Source organism: Silene latifolia, chromosome 6 (assembly GCF_048544455.1).
Source record: "Silene latifolia isolate original U9 population chromosome 6, ASM4854445v1, whole genome shotgun sequence".
NCBI classification, from domain to species: domain Eukaryota; kingdom Viridiplantae; phylum Streptophyta; class Magnoliopsida; order Caryophyllales; family Caryophyllaceae; genus Silene; species Silene latifolia.
The window spans coordinates 10,960,765-10,977,955 of record NC_133531.1 but is presented as its reverse complement, the minus strand read 5'-3'; the positions used below and the strand labels follow the sequence as shown (position 1 = coordinate 10,977,955).

At 40.8% G+C, this 17,191-nt stretch overlaps 1 protein-coding gene across 1 annotated transcript; it reads left to right on the top strand.

Moving 5' to 3' along the window:
* The first annotated feature begins 5,380 nt into the window (after window positions 1-5,380).
* On the top strand, window positions 5,381-16,325 carry LOC141586314 (uncharacterized). The gene is made up of 6 exons (XM_074407498.1): window positions 5,381-5,676; window positions 14,243-14,341; window positions 14,452-14,493; window positions 15,507-15,636; window positions 15,733-15,834; window positions 15,940-16,325. Exons 1-6 carry the CDS (start codon window positions 5,461-5,463, stop codon window positions 16,068-16,070), a joined length of 720 nt encoding a protein of 239 aa, XP_074263599.1. The 5' UTR covers window positions 5,381-5,460; the 3' UTR covers window positions 16,071-16,325.
* Window positions 16,326-17,191: the final 866 nt, after the last annotated feature.

Sequence of the window (17,191 nt, the reverse complement as noted above, 5' to 3'; positions counted from 1 at the left end):
ATCAGCACTAGTTATGTTATCTATTTAACCCGTTTTAATAATGAAACGAATATGTTTCGTTATAAATACTTATTTGGCCCATTTTAAATGGATAGATTTAGTTACATCTCCTTCCTTTTTTTTTGAGGAAAAAACCCGAAGGTTAACTAGATTAACAATAAATCAAAAAGTACAACACTGTTTGCAATCGGCGGCAAAACCTCTGACCACACAAATCTACCCACAACGCTAGGTGACGGATGAGCTAACACGTGCGCCACAAAATTGTTAACTCTACTAGTATACGACCAAACAATAGAAATGAACGAATTACATAAAACAAAAATGTCATCCAAAACCAACGAAAAGATCTCCTTCCTTTATTCTCCGACTTCAAAGCTTCAATAACAGTCAAGCAGTCACTTTAAAAAACGATCCTAGTATATCTGTTCTGCAAAGCCTCCTTTACCCCTTCCAAAACAGCAACAGCCTTCGCAACATGGGGCTCCCATATCTGCTCCTGCACAATCGTCATCCCCCAAACCACCTTACCCCTCCATCACGACACACCACTCCCAACCCCACACCCTCTCCATCCTTGACCCCCGCATCCACATTGACCTTCACGTAATCCCTCAAAGGCGCAGTCCATCCCCCACTCCCGCCATCCCTTTCCCTTCGCACCTCTACCTTCTTGCGCACAAAGCCCTTACTTCTATCTCCTCCACAATATCAGAAGCTCGCCTAATGACATGCCATGGTTCCACACGCATAGCCTAAAAGACTATCTTGTTTCTATATATGCTCCCATAAAACCCAACATCCCACTCTAAACTTCCCATGTTCCCATTACATCCCCTTTCTTGAGCAAATGGCGAATCCACGCCTTTTCTTAGGCAAATAGAAATTTTAGCATTCTTGATCATGCTGGGGATGATTTACATGTTAGTAGAGACGATCTTTTCCGTGTTTGTGCCGGACATGAGTTGAGCCAATAACAACAATTTTGTCCAATGAAGCCAAGGTACAGTAAAGTTCGTCTGCGTAATCGAGCCTAATTATGGGTCCTTGCTTGCCCTTTCCTAGCGGGTCGGGCAAACTACAAGCTAGCAAGCTTCTATATATTTTCATAAAAAAGTTACAAATATATATATATATATATATATATATAGGATTATTTAACAAGAATACTCCAAACTATTGATGCTCTTCCCAAAATACTCCGAATTTTAGTTTAACTCACAATATACCATACAATTACCTCCATCTTCTCATATTATACTTGGGTCATTTTTAACCTGTAAAACCAGATTAAAAGTCATGTAGGTAGCAGTGGGTCCTATTGCTATCACTACTCCACCTTCCCAAACACCATCAAGAGTTCCTTCTTCTCCATTCACACCTTAGAATCCGACATCTACATCGACCACCTTCCGGCCTACGCACCACCACCATCAGTGCACCTTGCTTAAGTGCTTAACCTACCACTCACGCCACACTTAACTATCGACCACCCTATTCACTCCACGTTTCTCCACCACCATAACCACCCTCAAATCATCGTCATCTTCTTCCTCTCAAACCAAAACACCGCCATTCACAATCAACAACAACATCGAGCCACACCACCTCCTTTTCTTCACTACCTCGCTTCTCTATTCCGTCTATAGAACATAGCTGAAATCCATCCCTTTCTTCTCTCCTTCGACTATCGCAACTCCGACCTCGTTTATCATGGCAGACGTGCATCTCAGTATCTCACCTTTTCACCTTCGTGATCGTCGCCCTTCCCTCCTCGATCTAATAATTAGGGTAAACCCTAGATCCCCAAATCAATTTGGGAATTTTGGGATTAAATACTAATTTCAGGTTTTGGAGGATTCACGGGGATATCGGTTTGGTGCTTGCCGATGGAAAGGAGGTGTAGGCGATTAGATGGTTGTGGTTGTCGTTGTTGGGTTGGTGATATGGGGATGGATACGGGCTGGGTAGATGATAGATGTATGAGTATATATGGCAGAGTGACCTCCTAAAGAGGTAGAAGGTCATCCCAGTGTAATATAAGAAGAGGGTGTTAATTGTATGGTATATTGTGAGTTAAACAAAAATTCGGAGTATTTTGAGAAGACCACCAATAGTTTGGGGCATTCTTGTTAAATAATCCTATATATTAAACCATTTTTTTATTAAACTAAGAATAATAATCATCACAAATAATTATTAAACCATTTTTGTATTAAATTCATTAAAAAATTGGAATAACTTACATTATTATTGTGTGAACATATATTTAATCGGGGAAGTGATGATTGACCCCCATAACTTTGTTTTTTTTTTTTTTACGAATGAGGGGCAAAGCCCCGAAGTCTAATTACTAGCTATTACACGGGGAATAGCTACCCAAAAATATCCTCCTAAGGATGGATCTAAGTACAATGTTCGGGTTGTCTAGATAAGTAGTAGTAGTACTCGAGTGAACTCCTTGATTAGCTAAGTAGTCAGCGGCCCTGTTTGCTTCTCTATAATTGTGTTCAAGCTTGACTATCCAACCGTCTTCGCGCATCAACTCCTGACATCTTCTAGCAATGAACTTAAGGTTGTTGCTAACGAGTTGGTTCTCGTTGATGAGCTCCATACACGGGGAGTTGTCCATGTTAATAATAAGTCTCGTGATATGCATCGACCTTGCTTTTTCTAGTCCAGCAAGAAGGGTGAGGAGTTCTGCCTTCATCGAGGTACAGCTGCCACAGGAAAAGAAGAATGCCGTGATGAAATTGCCTGTTTCGTCTCAAAAAATTCCACCACTCCCTGCCGGGCCTGGGTTGCCCTTAGATGCGACATCACTGTACCCCCTTAACTTTGTGCAATTGTGAAATTAACCCCCATAACTTTCAATTGAAGTGATTAGGCCCCATAACTTACATAATAAGTGAAATTAAACCCCTTTATCAAAATCTCACAAGAAATTCAATTTATCATATCACAAAAGTAAAAATGGTTATGTTCTTATGAAAAATACAAAATAAAAGTTTAAAAATTTAATTAAAAAATAGCATAAATTAGGTAAAATAAAAATAAAAATATTTTACGAAAATCAAACAATTTATTATTTTTATATAAAGTACATATTTTTCAAATTTTTGTAAAAAAATTTCAATTGAAAAATATTTTGTTAGGTAGTTGTGTTAAAATCAGAAGTCGGAATAAAAGATTTTCATGACAAAAAATTTAAAAAATATAATAAAAGGGAAACAAAAATATTCAAATATTTCTATATTTCAACAATTAAAAAACGTTTACACATAAAATTGTTAATTGTTTTTATTCCAAAAAAATCATACCGAATTACATACGTATGTAAAAAAAAATGGTTTAAGTATGCGATACGTATGATTTTAGTATGTTATATGTACACGTGTTGGTAAATAATGATATTTTGGTGAGATTTTTGAATAATTTTTAATTTTTTTTTTCGTATTTTTCATAAGAACATAACGTACTTGTGATATGTTAAATTGAATTTCTCGTGAGATTTTGATAAAAAGGTTTAATTTCACTTATTATGTAAGTTATGGGGCCTAATCACTCCAATTGAAAGTTGTGGGGGTTAATTTCACAATTGCACAAAGTTATGGGGGTCAATCACCACTTCCCCGTATATTTAATTCAAATGTTTTATAAAAACAAAACATGTTAATATATTCCGTATATTTTAACTGGTCTTATTTTAACTGGTTTTTCTTATTATACATACCCACCCATTTTACTTAGCATGCGAGACTTGACCCGTGAACACTATGAGTACTTTTTAACATGTTCTTTTGTATCATGAACAGGCTAATCCCGTCACAAGCTGAAGACCTCTCACAAAAAGGGAGAGGGGACAAGGTGGGGCACCCCCATGTGCTTTCCCATTTACATATCATGGGTATGGGTATTTTATGAGAGTAAATGGTATCCGTCACAAGGTTGTGACGGATATCGCCGTCTTCAATGAGATTTTGTGTTTTTTTTTTTATTAGACTCGTTGAAAAGAAACTCAATTGAAAGAACAAAGAACCTACGTTGACAGGCAGATGTTGCATACCTTTTGGCGCAACCTGCTCCCATTTATTGTGTTTGGAAACTACATACGGAGTACATCTGTCAATTGCTTCATCTATACCAAACTTTATGCCCAAAATAAACTAAGTGCAAATTGCAAATTTTGCAATCGTTCATGCTACTTCGATCATTACCCTCGTGATAAACAAGGGAATTTTATTCCTCTGGTTGTTACTTGTTAGTACGTACGACTGAGTAACCACGTACTTTGCTTCCCTAGTGGAGCAAGTACGAGAACTACGAGCCTAATATCAAACTGTTTACATTAGTTAAACTAAAAGAATTAGGTATAGTGATTCGTTAATGGTGTACAAATGATGAGTAATTACTCTATCCGTCTATTCGTCCCGGTCAATAATTTACACTTTTTTTAGGTGTTTTAGTCAATAATTTACGTTTCTATTTTGAGTATCTTTTACTCTCTATATGAATTAGTACCCGTTACACAAAGACATGCATGTCACATGTGTACCAAATGGACTAAATGAGAGAATTGTCAAGGATTAGAGATGGTCATTCTAGTGGGTTGTCCGACCCAGCTTGGGATCGCTTCCACCTGGCTTGCTTCCCGACTTATATTACACAACCTTGCAACGCTCACCCCTTTTTCGTGCCATAATCAACTCGGCACTAACACATCCAAAACCTTTTAAAAAATTAATAAAAATACGCATGATCCATTCAAATCCAACCCTAGCAGAGTCATGGTCAAACCTCAGCCAACCCGACCCACTACTCTCCCGAGCCAGTATTTTCAAAGAAACGATTCAAAGGAAAGATGACAACCTCGACTACCTCTTCATAACCATCAGTGGCGGATCTTGGAGTAAATAATAAAGGAGCCAATCTTTTTAAATATTGATTTCGTGGGTGAATATGTGTGTCGGTCAAGAAGAGCCGACTAATAATTTAGCATTGTATTATGACCGTTACACAAAGACATGCATGTCATGTGTGTCGGTCAAGAAGAGCCGACTAATAATTTAGCATTGTATTATGAAAAATCAGCAGGATCGAACCCCTTTCTCTACTAATTACTTTCGGAAGCTTCCGAACCCACCTCCTAGTTAAAGTGATAAAATGAAGGACCAATTGATTCCACAAATATTAAACTCTCAACTACACGTCTACACCAAACTCTCCAAAAAATAAAACTTAAAAACACGTCTACACCAACCAACAGTCCAACACACATACATGTGAACCTCTTTAAGTTGACTTGAACCTTCCTGTTTTTACAAATTTCAACAAACACCATTACAAATATTTATCATCAACCCATCATTTGTTCTAACATCACTATTATTACTCTACAAAAAAACCCAAGATATTAGAATCGAGATTCGGGAAAGAGTCAAGTTAATTACTTAACCAAGAATGGGAGACGACTCGAGTCGAAAACCGCGGTTTTTATGTTTACATGGGTTTCGAACCAGTGGTGAGATCATGAAGAAACAGATCCATAAATGGCCCGAAACCGTATTAAACAGGCTTGATCTTGTTTATCTTGATGGGCCTTCTCCGGCCCAAGGAAAGTCTAATGTTGAAGGCATCTTTGATCCTCCTTATTATGAATGGTTCCAAACTAACAAAGTATGTAATGTCTTTCTTCATCATGTTTTTACCCCAAGCCGCTACCTTTAATGCGCACTAGATAACATTGTTCTTTTTTTGCTTGTTGTTTTTGTTTAGATTTTATTTCTAGAAGTTTGCAAATTGCATGTAGAGTTTTGCTACTAGTTTGACATAGAGGAGAAAGGTTGCGTACATTTGAACCTTCTTAGATGCGTTCAGTCAAAAAAAGGATTTAGTTGCGGAGTTCAGATTTATAGTTAGGGGTTAAAAATTTAAGGGGGAATTACTTATGAACGAGCGTAAATTAGAGAAAAGGGTGAAATATTTAAACTAAAAATCGAAAATTTCTCATTGATTAGGGTCTACGTCGTGACTTGTTGTCATTTTTGGAATTTGGAAGTATAATGTAATGCTTTTCAGTCTGTCTTGCTTAAGACCGCCTTATTTCAGACTGCAATAAAATCTCACATAAGTGAGAAGCACATAGGTGGTGGGACACCCCCATGTGCTTTCCCACTCACACCCTAAATGAGTTTTTTGTGAGAGGAAATGGTATCCGTCTGACCATTTCAGACGGATATGGCGGTCTGAAATAAGAATTTGTGAATGCTTTTATGTAGTGGTAGTGGTTGATCCAAGACTTTTCCTTTTTGGTATCTTTGGCTATGATCATTTTGATTACCAACATTTTCAAACAATGTGTGGAGAATTTTGGAAAAACAAGGTGTCGGTGAGTACCAAAAACATTGAAATTTGACCCAGTACGGCCAGTATATACTGTCCGGTCATTTGATTATCTATTCTATTTTAGGATGTTTTATTTATCTGTTTACCTTTTTATATTCGGACGGTTTTTATGAATAATTTGATACGTTAATGGGACCATTGTCCACTTGTCATCCACTAAGTACACCTACAAATGGTTCCTTCCTATTTTCTTGATCTTTGTACCAAAAGCAAAGGTAAATAAATGATTGGGAACCAAAAGCAAAAAAACAAATGATTGGAACAGAGGAAATAAACTCCAATCTCCCACGCGCAACGGAAGCACCGATCGATATATAATGTAAAAGTAAAAATAAACCACAAGCTAATAATAAGTTGAGACGAGATTTAGGGTCAATACCCAGGGGAAAACCCTCCAAGACGGAGGTAAAACCCACCAGCCGAAAAGACTGAATCCACTATAAAATAGTGCCACTATAAAGATAGTGCCAGTACAACGTAACCGGTACCAAATTACACACCGAATTTGGACCCGACAATAATTTAGAAATACAAACTAGTACCCTCTAGACCACCAATTATACCCCTAGAGTAACCCTCTAAATTATTGTAAGAGAAGACCCGTTATACTGCCTCACACACTCAAACCCGGTTGAACCGTTATCCGAATCACAACCCCTTGTTTATTTGTGTAAGTACCTTACAAATACCTTAAGGTCTGCCTTGTACTCCACCAAATTCCAGTGAAGCACAATACCAAGGAACACTTAACAATTTCGATGTAAGTGAGCACCTTGCTTCTCTCTGGCTTTTGTGGAATTGTTGTGGATGTGAGATGATTTGCAATGCTCCGAAGCTTGGTATTTATAGTACTCAATACCCACTACATAGTGGTCACCAACCCACTACATAGTGGTACACTACACCAACCCACTACACCAACCCACTACATAGTGGTCACTACACCAACCCACTACACCAACCCACTACTTGGACTTCACATGGAGAAACCTTGGGTGGGACCCAACAATTCTCCCCCTCCCGCCCAAGGGAGTTACCGAGGAATTAACCATTGACCGATTTCAAATACCAGCTGCACACCCGAGTTAGTATCCTCAGGTCCTCACTTTAACTCACAACCACGGTCGATACACGTGTACTGCCATGCAATCGAGTCACCGCGTCAAATGACTCTGGAGAGGGACCTCCACCCCTCCACCTTTTCACCAGCAGGAATTTTACCCTTGCCCCCGTCTGTAACCTGGAAACAATTTACCTTCGCCACCTCTATCGAGAACGTAACACGTTGACGTCTTTTCCGTTCCCAGTCACTTTTTGAAGTCTTCACCGCCAGACGGTACAAACCACGATGCAACTCCCCCTTCATAAGGACCATACTACCCTTAGTCACCTTCACCACTCCCCCATGAGTTTTAGACTCATAACCTTGGGAGTCCAACTGACTAAGTGAGATTAGATTCCGCCGCAACTCTGGAACATAAGCTACCTTGTCCAAAGTATGCACCGCCCCACTAGATGTTTTGATTTTCACCACCCCAACACCAAGGACATCCACTGTTGAATTATTGGCCAACTTCAACTTCCCAGACACGCTTTCTTGGAGTTCATCAAAACTCTCTTTCCGGTCACAAACGTGATTCACACAACTAGAATCTAACACCCAATCGTCCTTGGAAGATACATCGCACTTATTCGTGACCGCAAGTAAGTCACACTCTTCGGTAAGGAAACAATCACTACTCCCTTCACGGGCAGCCAAGTTGGCGTCGCCATTGTTATCCGGCACATCTTTCCTAGGACAGTTCCGCCTTATGTGCCCAATGTCACCACACTTGTAACACTTTACTCCATCATTTCGAGAAGTGTTCCTGGATCGAGACTGCCATGCTTCGATCCATAATCCCCGTTGACGATCGTCCTCTCCCATCCCGAGCAACCATCACTGAGATGTCGCTTCGCATTCCATCCTTGTCCTTCTTCCTCGCATCAAAGGACAACAATGCCGCCTGTGCTTCCTCCATGGTAATGGTATCCTTTCCGCACAGAATCGTATCCACATACGTCTCGTATGTATCCGGGAGAGAGAGTTGAGGAGTAACAACGCTTTATCCTCCTCCTTAACCTTAACATCGATCTTCTTCAACTCATCTAACGATCCATTGAACAAATTGACATGTCCAATGAGATTTTCCGCCTCGTCCATCCGCAACCGATATAACCGTCGCTTTAGCAACAACTTATTAGTCAAGCTTTTCGCCATGTAAAGCTTTTCCATTTTCCCATATCGTAGATGGAGAGTCATCGTCGAGAACACGATTAATGACGGAATCCGAGATCTGTGACCTGATGGTACTAGCACACTTAGTACACACCTCCTCCCGGTCGGCATCACTCAACTTTTCCCATTGCTTGCCTTCATCTCCTTTCAAGGCTTTAGCCAAGCCAAGATGTACCAGGAGATCCTTCATCCTCCTCTGCCAGAGGGTGAAACTACTTTTACCATCAAATTTTGGTACTCCAAATCGAGACCCCATATTTGACATCCCTACCGATCAAACCACCGGACCACTCGGGCCAGAGCCGGGAAGTGGCTCTGATACCACTTGTTGGGAAATAAACTCCAATCTCCCACGCGCAACGGAAGCACCGATCGATATATAATGTAAAAGTAAAAATAAACCGCAAGCTAATAATAAGTTGAGACGAGATTTAGGGTCAATACCCAGGGGAAAACCCTCCAAGACGGAGGTAAAACCCACCAGCCGAAAAGACTGAATCCACTATAAAATAGTGACACTTTAAAGATAGTGCCAGTACAACGTAACCGGTACCAAATTACACACCGAATTTGGACCCGATAATAATTTAGAAATACAAACTAGTACCCTCTAGACCACCAGTATAATTGGAAATCACCACCAATTATACCCCTAGAGTAACTCTCTAAATTATTGTAAGAGAAGACCCGTTATACTGCCTCACACACTCAAACCGGTTGAACCGTTACCCGAATCACAACCCCTTGTTTATTTGTGTAAGTACCTTACAAATACCGTAAGGTCTGCCTTGTACTCCACCAAATTCCAGTGAAGCACAATACCAAGGAACACTTAACAATTTCGATGTAACTGAGCACCTTGCTTCTCTCTGGCTTTTGTGGAATTGTTGTGGATGTAAGATGATTTGCAATGCTCCGAAGCTTGGTATTTATAGTACTCAATACCCACTACATAGTGGTACACTACACCAACCCACTACACCAACCCACTACATAGTGGTCACTACACCAACCCACTACTTGGACTTCACATGGAGAAACCTTGGGTGGGATCCAACAATTCTCCCCCTCCCGCCCAAGGTTGTTACCGAGGAATTAACCATTGACCGATTTCAAATACCAAAGGACACACCGAGTTAGTATCCCAGGTCCTCACCCTAACTCACAACCACCACGGTCGATGCAGGTGTGCGGCCAAGAATCGAGTCACCGTGTCAAATGACTCTGGAGAGGGACCTCCACCCCTCCACCTTTTCACCAGCAGGAATTTTACCTTTGCCCCCGTCTGCAACCTGGAAACAATTTACCTTGGCCACTTCTACCGCGAACGTAACACGTCGACGTCTTTTCCGTTCCCAGTCACCTTTTGAGGTCTTCACCGCCAGACGGTACAATCCACGATGCAACTCCCCCTTCATGAGGACCATACTACCCTTAGTCACCTTCACCTACCCTTAGTCACCTTCACCGTTCCCACTCAAATTTCTAATCTCAAGGTTATGAGTCTAAAACTCATGGGGGAGTGGTGAAGGTGACTAAGGGTAGTATGGTCCTCATGAAGGGGGAGTTGCATCGTGGATGGTACCGTCTGGCGGTGAAGACCTCAAAAGGTGACTGGGAACGGAAAAGACGTCGACGTGTTACGTTCGCGGTAGAGGTGGCGAAGGTAAATTGTTTCTGTGTCACAGACGGGGCAAGGGTAAAATTCTGTTGGTGAAAAGGTGGAGGGGGGGAGGTCCCTCTCCGAGTCATTTGACGCTTGACTGACTCGGTTGCTTGCACAGACACGGTGCATTGACCGTGGTTGTGAGTTAGGGTGAGGACCGGATACTAACTCGGGTGTGCAGCTGGTATTTGAAATCGGTCAATGGTTAATTCCTCGGTAACTCCCTTGGGCGGGAGGGGGAGAATTGTTGGGTCCCACCCAAGGTTTCTCCATGTGAAGTCCAAGTAGTGGGTTGGTGTAGTGGGTTGGTGTAGTGACCACTATGTAGTGGGTTGGTGTACTGACCACTATATAGTGGGTTGGTGTAGTGACCACTATGTAGTGGGTTGGTGTAGTGTACCACTATGTAGTGGGTATTGAGTACTATAAATACCAAGTTTCGGAGCATTGCAAATCATCTTACATCCACAACAATTCCACAAAAGCCAGAGAGAAGCAAGGTGCTCACTTACATCGAAATTGTTAAGTGTTCCTTGGTATTGTGCTTCACTGGAATTTGGTGGAGTACAAGGCAGACCTTACGGTATTTGTAAGGTACTTACACAAATAAACAAGGGGTTGTGATTCGGGTAACGGTTCAACCGGGTTTGAGTGTGTGAGGCAGTATAACGGGTCTTCTCTTACAATAATTTAGAGGGTTACTCTAGGGGTATAATTGGTGGTGATTTCCAATTATACTGGTGGTCTAGAGGGTACTAGTTTGTATTTCTAAATTATTGTCGGGTCCAAATTCGGTGTGTAATTTGGTACCGGTTATGTTGTACTGGCACTATCTTTATAGTGGATTCAGTCTTTTCGGCTAGTGGGTTTTACCTCCGTCTTGGAGGGTTTTCCCCTGGGTATTGACCCTAAATCTCGTCTCAACTTATTATTAGCTTGCGGTTTATTTTACTTATACATTATATATCGATCGGTGCTTCCGTTGCGCGTGGGAGATTGGAGCTTATTTCCCAACAAATGGTATCAGAGCCACTTCGGCTCGGTCCGAGTGGTCTGGTGGTTTGATCGGTAGGGATGTCAAATATGGGGTCTAAGTTTGGGGTACCAAAATTTGATGGTAAAAGTAGTTTCACCCTCTGGCAGAGGAGGATGAAGGATCTCCTGGTACATCTTGGCTTGGCTAAAGCATTGAAAGGAGATGAAGGCAAGCCGGAAAAGTTGAGTGATGCCGACTGGGAGGAGGTGTGTACTAAGTGTGCTAGTACCATCAGGTTGTGCATCTCGGATTCCGTCATTAATTATGTTCTTGACGATGACTCTCCATCTACGATATAGGAAAAATTAGAAAAGCTTTACATGGCGAAAAGCTTGACCAATAAGTTGTTGCTAAAGCGACGGTTATATCGGTTGCGGATGGACGAGGCGGAAAATCTCATTGGACATGTCAATTTGTTCAATGGACTGTTAGATGAGTTGAAGAAGATTGATGTTAAGGTTGAGGAGGAGGATAAAGCGTTGTTACTCCTCAACTCTCTCCCGGATACATACGAGACGTATGTGGATACAATTATGTGCGGAAAAGATACCATTACCATGGAGGAAGCACAGGCGGCATTGTTGTCCTTTGATGCGAGGAAGAAGGACAAGGATGGAATGCGAAGCGACATCTCAGTGATGGTTGCTCGGGATGGGAGAGGACGATCGTCTAACAGGGATTATGGATCGAAGCATGGCAGGTCTCGGTCCAGGAACACTTCTCGGAATGATGGAGTAAAGTGGTACAAGTGTGGTGACATTGGGCACATAAGGCGGAACTGTCCTAGGAAAGATGTGCCGGATAACAATGGCGACGCCAACTTGGCTGCCGGTGAAGGAAGTAGTGACTGTTTCCTTACCGAAGAGTGTGACTTGCGGTCACGGATAAGTGCGATGTATCTTCCAAGGAAGAATGGGTGTTAGATTCATGTTGTGTCAATCACGTTTGTACCCAGAAAGAGAGTTTTGTTGTGCTCCAAGAAGGCATGCCCGGGAAGTTGAAGTTGGCCAATAATTCAACAGTGGATGTCCTTGGTGTTGGGGTGGTGAAAATCAAAACATCTAGTGGGGCGGTGCATACTTTGGACAAGGTAGCTTATGTTCCAGAGTTGCGGCGGAATCTAATCTCACGGAATCTAATCTCACTTAGTTAGTTGGACTCCCAAGGTTATGAGTCTAAAACTCATGGGGGAGTGGTGAAGGTGACTAAGGGTAGTATGGTCCTCATGAAGGGGGAGTTGCATCGTGGATTGTACCGTCTGGCGGTGAAGACCTCAAAAGGTGACTGGGAACGGAAAAGACGTCGACGTGTTACGTTCGCGATAGAGGTGGCGAAGGTAAATTGTTTCCAGGTTGCAGACGGGGGCAAGGGTAAAATTCTGCTGGTGAAAAGGTGGAGGGTGGAGGTCCTCTCCGAGAGTCATTTGACGCGGTGACTCGGTTCTTGTTGTACACGGTGCATTGACCGTGGTTGTGAGTTAGGGTGAGGACCTGGATACTAACTCGGGTGTCAAACATGTTATTTGAAATCGGTCAATGGTTAATTCCTCGGTAACTCCCTTGGGCGGGAGGGGGAGAATTGTTGGGTCCCACCCAAGGTTTCTCCATGTGAAGTCCAAGTAGTGGGTGGGTGTAGTTGGTTGGTGTAGTGACCACTATGTAGTGGGTTGGTGTAGTGACCACTATGTAGTGGGTTGGTGTTGTGTACCACTATGTAGTGGGTTGGTGACCACTATGTAGTGGGTATTGAGTACTATAAATACCAAGCTTCGGAGCATTGCAAATCATCTCACATCCACAACAATTCCACAAATGCCAGAGAGAAGCAAGGTACTCACTTACATCGAAATTGTTAAGTGTTCCTTGGTATTGTGCTTCACTGGAATTTGGTGGAGTACAAGGCAGACCTTATGGTATTTGTAAGGTACTTACACAAATAAACAAGGGGTTGTGATTCGGATAACGGTTCAACCGGGTTTGAGTGTGTGAGGCAATATAACGGGTCTTCTCTTACAATAATTTAGAGGGTTACTCTAGGGGTATAATTGGTGGTGATTTCCAATTATACTGGTGGTGTAGAAGGTACTAGTTTGTATTTCTAAATTATTGTCGGGTCCAAATTCGGTGTGTAATTTGGTACCGGTTACGTTGTACTGGCACTATCTTTATAGTGGCACTATTTTATAGTGGATTCAGTCTTTTCGGCTGGTGGGTTTTACCTCCATCTTGGAGGGTATTCCCCTGGGTATTGACCCTAATCTCGTCTCAACTTATTATTAGCTTGCGGTTTATTTTTACTTTTACATTATATATCGATCGGTGCTTTCGTTGCGCGTGGGATATTGGAGCTTATTTCCCAACAACCAGACTGCCTTTAAAAATTACGCAGTACTCCGTAAAATATAGTGTTATGCCTTGTAAGTTATTAATAGTGTCTGATCCAGAAAGTATGGCTTTAAGTGTTCAATAGTTAATGGATCAACCTCTTATGAGTTATGATCAAGGGCGGAACTAGAAGTAGGGGCATGGGTTCGAATATTAAAATTTACTACTTTACACTAGCAAGCGAGGGTAACAAAATACATATGTCGGACATTTCTTATATATTAGAACAAAAAATTTAAACGCATAAAATTATTTTACTACCTTCGTGGCATTAGTCATAAATCACGATGGTCGTGGCAATAGAGCCAGCCTTGTTTTAACCTTAAGAAAAATATGATATGATACTAATGACAACATAGTAAACATAGTTAGGCATATTATTTACTCATGTTTCTTATATATGGATATGGGTGTAGAGTCGTCTCTTCAAAGTTTTTACAGGTGTAAAATGTCGAGAAATTGAAATGTAACAGGATCAGACAGTGTACTATAACTTTGAGAAATGCTTGGATTACATTGAGGACTTTATGATTAAAAATGGACCCTTTGATGGTCTCCTTGGCTTTTCTCAGGTATTTACTATTTTTTTCCGCCTGTAATCGAATTTTATGCTTTCAAATAGTTTGATTAATTTTCTCTGAACATGTTATAAAATTTATTTGCCAACTACTTTTTGTTTTAGGGAGCATACCTGTCAGCTGCGTTACCAGGACTACAAGCACAGGTTGGTACATTGACTTATTTTAGGCAATTGATGCTATCTGCACTCTGCAGGGTTTGAATCAGCTGCTGTTATCTTTTTACTGTCAGCTAATTCCACTTCGTGAGTTATTGAGGTTACCAGGATTCGAACCTGTGACCAAATTGGTCACGCGGACTCTGATATTATGATAGATGAACCATCTCAACCAAAACCTTAAGGTGATGGTTGAGGTCCAACAATTATATTTATTTCCGATTAACGTCAACTGGCACTTGACGAGCTTTTAATAGGACTTTTGGGTTAGAATCTAACTCGAACTTACAAAAGAACCAACCTTTAGGGTGTGTTTGGATTGAGTGATTTGGAGGGAAAAGAAAGGGAGGGAGAGTAGGGGATTGAAAATCTTTTGTTTGGATAGCAAATAAGGGTGGAGGGAAATGGAGGGGGAGAGATTTGGAGGGTTCCATTTTCCCTCCTCCAAGGCAAATCATAATCTCTCCACAATAGGCAAGATTTGGAAAGAAATTGTATCCAAACACCCACATTTCATTTGCCCTCCCCTTCCCTTACCTCCCTTTCTCTTCCCTCCTTCCCCCTCCCCTTCCTTTCCCTCTACTTTTGCTATCCAAACACACCCTTAGGGTCTGTTTGGATACGAGGATTTGGAGGGAAAGAGAGGGGAGGGAAAGGAAAGGATGATAAATCCTTTGTTTGGTTAGCAAAATGGAGGTGGAGGGATTTTGAGGGGAGGGAAAATGAATCCCTCCACTTCCCCCCTCCAAGCCAAATTATTTCCTCTCCAACAAAGGCAAGATTTGGAGGGAAAATGACCTCCTCCATTCTCCCTCCCCTTCCCTTCCATCCCTTTCTCTTCCCTCCTTCTCCCTCCCCTTCTTTTCTCTCCACTTTTGTTATCCAAACACACCCTTAATGCTTAATTGTCACCTTGTCCTGTTTTCCTACTGTTTGACCGTCTTGCCTAAGAATCGCCATGAACATGGTGGATCGAACTTATGTTAGTCTCTTCGTTTCAGGGTGTGGCTCTAAAGAAAGTTCCGAAAATAAAGTACCTAATAATAGTTTCAGGAGCAAAAATGAAGGATATGACTTGGGCAGAAAATGCATATGCTGCTCCTATACAATGTCCTTCACTTCACTTCTTAGGTAAAACCAACTGCCTTTGTATCGCTCTATGTGACGACTTTGAATTGCAATGATGAGAATGCTTGATATGAACGAGATGTGATTATGTGAATGCAGGGAAGGAAGACTTCTTAAAGACATTCGGAGAAGAGCTGCTTGAATGCTGTGTTGACCCCATGGTCATTCATCACCCCAAGGGCCATACAGTTCCTCGTTTAGGTACGGTTTATCATATCCCGTAATCTGAAAGTTTTACTTAGTTCGACATATGTTTTACTTAAGCTGGTTGATATTTACAAATTGTAGTTACCTAAACATTTTCAGATGAGGAGTCTTTGTCCATCATGCTTAGTTATATCGACAAAATACAAAAGACAATCTCAGAGGAAGAGAGATACACCGATGTTCCACACGAGAATGGGAAACAGATGAACGATAATATAGCCATAGCTTAGCTATGGCGACTAGATCAGATGAGCTTATAGTTGGTTCTTTATCTTAAAGATGAATTGTATGAACAATTTATATTATGTATCGGCATTAATGTGCCTACTACATCAGAGTGCTATTTGTATTTTGGTATATGATGTAAAGATTGAGAATAACATGAATGATTTGTCTCCGTCTTGCGGATTGGCTTAAGAATGATGATTAAATTCAAGTTAAAAAGCAAATTTGAGCAGATTTGAGAAACTATATTCTCAACAAACTGAATAGTATAAATATGTTACAGTTGACTGTGAACATTCTGCTACCTTTGAATCTTTGATGCTTCTCTTGCATCAAATTTTATAATGTTATGAATAAATATATAGTTGCTCATTTCCAATTCATTCGTTACTACCACAAGGGCGGTGTTCAATGCTGATGGATTTCGACATACTCTGACAATGCTGATGGATTTCGACTTTCAGGTCTTTGTGAACTTTCTTCTTAGATTCCTGTTGTTAAAAAGGTTGCTATCTCTTTTGTCTGCAATTATTAGGGATTTGTGAGCTAATCTTCCTTAATCCATCCGTTTTTAACATGAAAACGGGTCAAGTATCATCTCACTTAATTGGCCACTTGTATATAGTACTCCCTCCTATTCCCTCGATTCAACTCCACTTTGCAACTTTCTATTTTGCGCACTATTCACAAGTAGACATTCAACTTCAATTTTCTTTCGATACATAAGTGAAAATATATTCATGTGGGATCTTATTCTATTCGTCTTTAAGAGTACATTAAAAATATCTAACTTTTATAATGAGAGAGTATTCTACAAGCGTCCCATTGTCCATTTTTTTCTATTCACAATAGTGTTCCATTGTCTATTTTCGGTAAACTTTTATACTTATTTTAATCTCTTCAACCCCACAACAATACCCACCTCAACCCAAAACAATACTTATTTTAATCACTTCACTCACAATAATACCACACAATATCTTCTCTCTCTCCAAATATCTCACCCCACCACAATACTTTACATTATTTAACTTATTTCCTTAATTCTCGTGTCATGCCTACAATGGGACTATTATCCAGAATAAGAGGGAGTATAAGACAAATTTGTTGCTTTTTTCTATACATT